Source organism: Papaver somniferum, chromosome 2 (assembly GCF_003573695.1).
Source record: "Papaver somniferum cultivar HN1 chromosome 2, ASM357369v1, whole genome shotgun sequence".
Taxonomy (NCBI): domain Eukaryota; kingdom Viridiplantae; phylum Streptophyta; class Magnoliopsida; order Ranunculales; family Papaveraceae; genus Papaver; species Papaver somniferum.
The window spans coordinates 116,802,078-116,806,079 of NC_039359.1; the positions used below are offsets into that span (position 1 = coordinate 116,802,078).

At 37.7% G+C, this 4,002-nt stretch overlaps 1 protein-coding gene across 1 annotated transcript; it reads left to right on the plus strand.

Moving 5' to 3' along the window:
• Positions 1 to 1,156: 1,156 nt before the first annotated feature.
• On the plus strand, positions 1,157 to 2,999 carry LOC113348914 (U-box domain-containing protein 15-like). The gene is made up of 2 exons (XM_026592822.1): positions 1,157 to 1,595; positions 2,127 to 2,999. The coding sequence occupies exons 1-2, from the start codon at positions 1,315 to 1,317 to the stop codon at positions 2,938 to 2,940; spliced, it is 1,095 nt and encodes a 364-aa protein (XP_026448607.1). The 5' UTR covers positions 1,157 to 1,314; the 3' UTR covers positions 2,941 to 2,999.
• The last annotated feature ends 1,003 nt before the right edge of the window (positions 3,000 to 4,002 follow it).

Consider the following 4,002-nt stretch of genomic DNA (forward strand, 5'->3'; position numbering starts at 1 on the left):
CAATTCATGGATACATGAATAAATGGAAATAATTCTTGTTTGTCCGTAGAAAATTTTGCAGAAAAAATCAAGTGGATAAATCCCTTGATTGATCAGTAGGAAGGTTCAAAGTGTTTGCTTCGAGCAAATACAACAAGAAGATCACGCTGCACGCATAAAGACCGGTGTGTATGAAGATAAAAATTTATTAAAATTAAATTTATTTTGTTTAAATAAAATCTATTAAAATTAAATTTATTTTTCTTAACGATCAAGACGGTCAACTATAGTCCTGGACCCAAACTCTAATTAAAATTTTCTCAAGACCCAAACACAAACCTGGTCACAAAGTTGGGACCCAAAGTCTAAATATCCCTAAATTTTTCTTTGTCAGGTTATATTTTCTGGTATAATGATAAGCATCACGGTTTAGCAATTTTTTGAGTGATATCTTTCAAACCAAGAGAATAGTTCGAAGTAGAAAAAAAGATGAGGGTTCTGAGAACGATTAAGCTGATTGTTTCTGTCAGGATTTGTGTTTCAGTATTCTTTTTGTTTGTATCGTTCCTGTTGCACAATTCATTGAATTGGACCAAACACTGCAGAGAACTTATTATAATCATCTTCATTATAAGGTTCAGGTTCATACTTTATAATAGTAATTCTATATTCACAAAATTGGTTAAAAAGATCAAAATCAACAATTCCTGGGTGAAAAGGATATTTAGATTTTGATATTGTTTAAAAGAACAAAAATGTAAAAATAGCCAGGATGTAAACAATTACATTCTACCCATTCTCAAATATTTTTTTTATTTTTAATTTACATCACGATGCATCCAATTTTATCCTTGCTATTTTTTCCATTTGAACTATGTTTTAAAAATATTTGGACAAATGACCCGGTTGCTGTTTTATATTTGGTAGAACATAAAGAAAACAAAATGTGAGAATCCGCTTCCACTTCGGCCATTTAAACAAAGGCCCTGTGTGCCACTTGCTCGGAACATCTGTGATTGTATTACAAGAGCTGGATGCTCAAAATCTGGGACGTCAATATCAAGATCGAGTAGGATTTGCCCAACTAATACACAGCTTCTTATTGAATCGAGATCCCCAGAATTTAAGAGCTTGTCTCAAGGTCATGGCATGCACATGCGATTGGTATGTGGTTCCGTACCCTTCCTCGGTGGAAGGGCCTGCCTGCCTTGTCTAGCTGTATCTGTCTACTTCCCAAATCTCAGATTCATACTAAAAACCCAACACTTCTGACTCTTTGCGACTCGCTCGGTCTTAATGAGTCAAAGGTTTAGAGTGAAGTGAAGTGAAGTGAAAATGAGAGTTGATCAAGAAGAAGAGACTTGCAACAAATCGAAAAGAGAAGTTTTAATCAGAGAATTGTCATTGAAGCTTAATGATAGAGATGAAATTTTACAAGTTAAAATCCAAGCAGCTAAAGATATTAGAAAGATTGCTAAATCTTCTGTTAAGGCTCGTTCTTGTTGTGGAGTTGCAGGGATTATACAACCTTTGATTTCTATGATTTCTTGTTCGAATTTAGAAGCTACTGAATCTGCATTGCTTGCTCTTCTCAATATCGCTGCCCGGAATGAACGGTGAGTTTTTTGAGCTCCCGGTTTGCTAAAACCCTAATTTTTTGATTCATTTCTGTGAATACATGATTGATCTTTAGTGTATTCTTTGTTCTGAAATTAAGGGGGTTTGTGTTTCATTTATAAAATCTCTGAATCTTGGCATGTCTTGGATTAATCACCATTTAGATTTGAACATCCATTGTTTTGGTGATGCCATCAGATCTAGGATATCAATATGTGATTGGTGGTAGGAGTGTTTTAGAGATTCTTATGTTCAATTCCATGAAAACATTTTTTTTTTCTTTTTCTGTTTGTCAAAATCTGAAAGTTGGGATTTCCATCTGTCTGTGTTGTCTTAAAATCAGTATGTTCTTGTAATCTAGATACCATTGTCTTTGCTGTTGTTGTGAAGTGTAGCTTGCTTCATTTCCTGTAAATTGCTTGCAGGAGTTGACCAGTTTCGGTTCTCTTATATCTCACAAAATGTTTGTTCCATCTGGTGAGATATATTTGTCGGTTGCTTTCCTGATTAGAGCGGTGCTTTCTTTTCAGAAACAAAGTCACAATAGTGACATCAGGTGCGGTTCCGTCTCTGGTCGAGCTTCTTAAATCCCAGAATGGCCATTTAAGAGATTTAGCTACTGCAGCAATTTTGACACTATCATCTTCACCTTCTAATAAACCAACAATTGCGATTTCTGGAGCTATTCCTCTTCTAGTTCAGACTCTCAGCTCTAGTAGTGTCCAAGGAAAAGTAGACGCTGTCACAGCTTTATACAATCTCTCTACCTGCACAAAAATTTCGACTCCTGTTATCACGGCAGAAGCAGTTCCCCCTTTGCTTACCCTACTCCAAGAGTGCAAAAAATACTCCAAATTTGCTGAGAAAACAAGTGCGTTACTAGGAATCTTGGCCAACTCCGAAGAAGGACGGTCAGCAATTTCGGACTCTACTACGGGAATCTTGACATTGGTTGAAACCGTGGAAGACGGATCTTTAATCAGTACTGAGCATGCAGTTGGAGCGCTGCTGTCTTTATGCTGGAGTTGCAGAAATAAATATAGAGAACTTATCCTGAAAGAAGGTGCAATTCCAGGTCTCTTGCGATTAACAGTGGAAGGCACAGCAGTAGCTCAAGAAAGAGCTCGAACACTGCTTGATTTGCTCAGAGATTCTCCGCAGAAGAGATTGCCAGCATCATCATTGTTAGAAAGTATTATTTCGGATATCGCTCTCAGGGTGGATGGGGCAGACAAAGCTGCTGCTGAAACAGCTAACAGGTTATTACTAGACATGGTTCAGAGAGGCATGGAACTCAGCATTTGTCACCTCCAGCTTAAGGCTGCATCTTGTACACCTTCATAATAACCATCTGTACCAAAACTTTCTCTAATTTGATGGGTCATAACCATTTCATTGTTCACAATAACCATTTCACTGTTTGCACCACTCAGCCGAGAAAGAGACCAAAATGTGCCATATAATGGATCATGAAATATACATAAATAAAAATACTATTGCTAAGAAAACGATTACATAGCAAAAGGAGGCTAATATATTTATCTGGGCACCCTGAGCCAGTAAAGAGATCCATCTGAGATCTCTGACCAATTAGGTTTAAGCCAACTGCAGTTTAAGTTCTCGGAATCAGGATAATCTTTAGCGCAGCAATGTCTACTTTCAAAACAGTGATACATACCTTTGTATCAAGGGAATAGTACAAAATTCCCTTTTTATGCAACCTGAAACAGCAGACTGCCGAGCAATTGCTGAGATACGAGAGCTTATTAAGAGAAGAATGTCGCTAGACAATTCTCTCTGAAAGTGTTATTGATAGTTCTTCAGGTATTTTCATTACAGACTCAGAAAGAGAGAATGAGAGGTATTTAAAGACAGTGATTGGCTTTGACATAACCAATGGACACAATACAGCTGGTAACCGGTTACCTACTTTAACGACTAACACCTGTCGGTTACTACTCACACACACTACACATGATTTGACACACACTCAAACTGCACACAAGTCCAGTGTCGAAGGTGGAACAGAGACGCTGAGCTTGGAACGAAGATAAGCAAAACGATTTGTAGACAGATCCTTCGTAAAGATGTCTGCAATTTGGTCCTGAGTAGAGAGAAACATGACTTCAAGAGCTTTAGCTGCTATCAGTTCACGTACATAATGAAAAGCAATCTCTATGTGTTTCATGTGATTGTGAAATATAGGATTAGATGTCAAATATGTGGCACCCATGTTGTCACACCAGAGAACCGGAGGTCGAGGTGAAAGAAACCCAACTTTTGTCATGAGAGATTGAATCCAAGTTAACTCTGATGTAGCATCAGCGAGAGCACGGTATTCAGCTTCTGTACTGGAGTGAGACACACATTTTTGCTTTTTGGCACACCAGGAAATAAGATTAGGAC

What these genes read in the sequence shown, in the direction of transcription:
- LOC113348914 (XM_026592822.1), top strand. Translation starts at nt 1,315, where the DNA reads ATGAGAGTTGATCAAGAAGAAGAGACTTGCAACAAATCGAAAAGAGAA. An exon ending in ATCGCTGCCCGGAATGAACG is followed by an intron (nt 1,596 to 2,126) that starts GTGAGTTTTTTG and finishes CTTTCTTTTCAG; the next exon opens with AAACAAAGTCACAATAGTGA.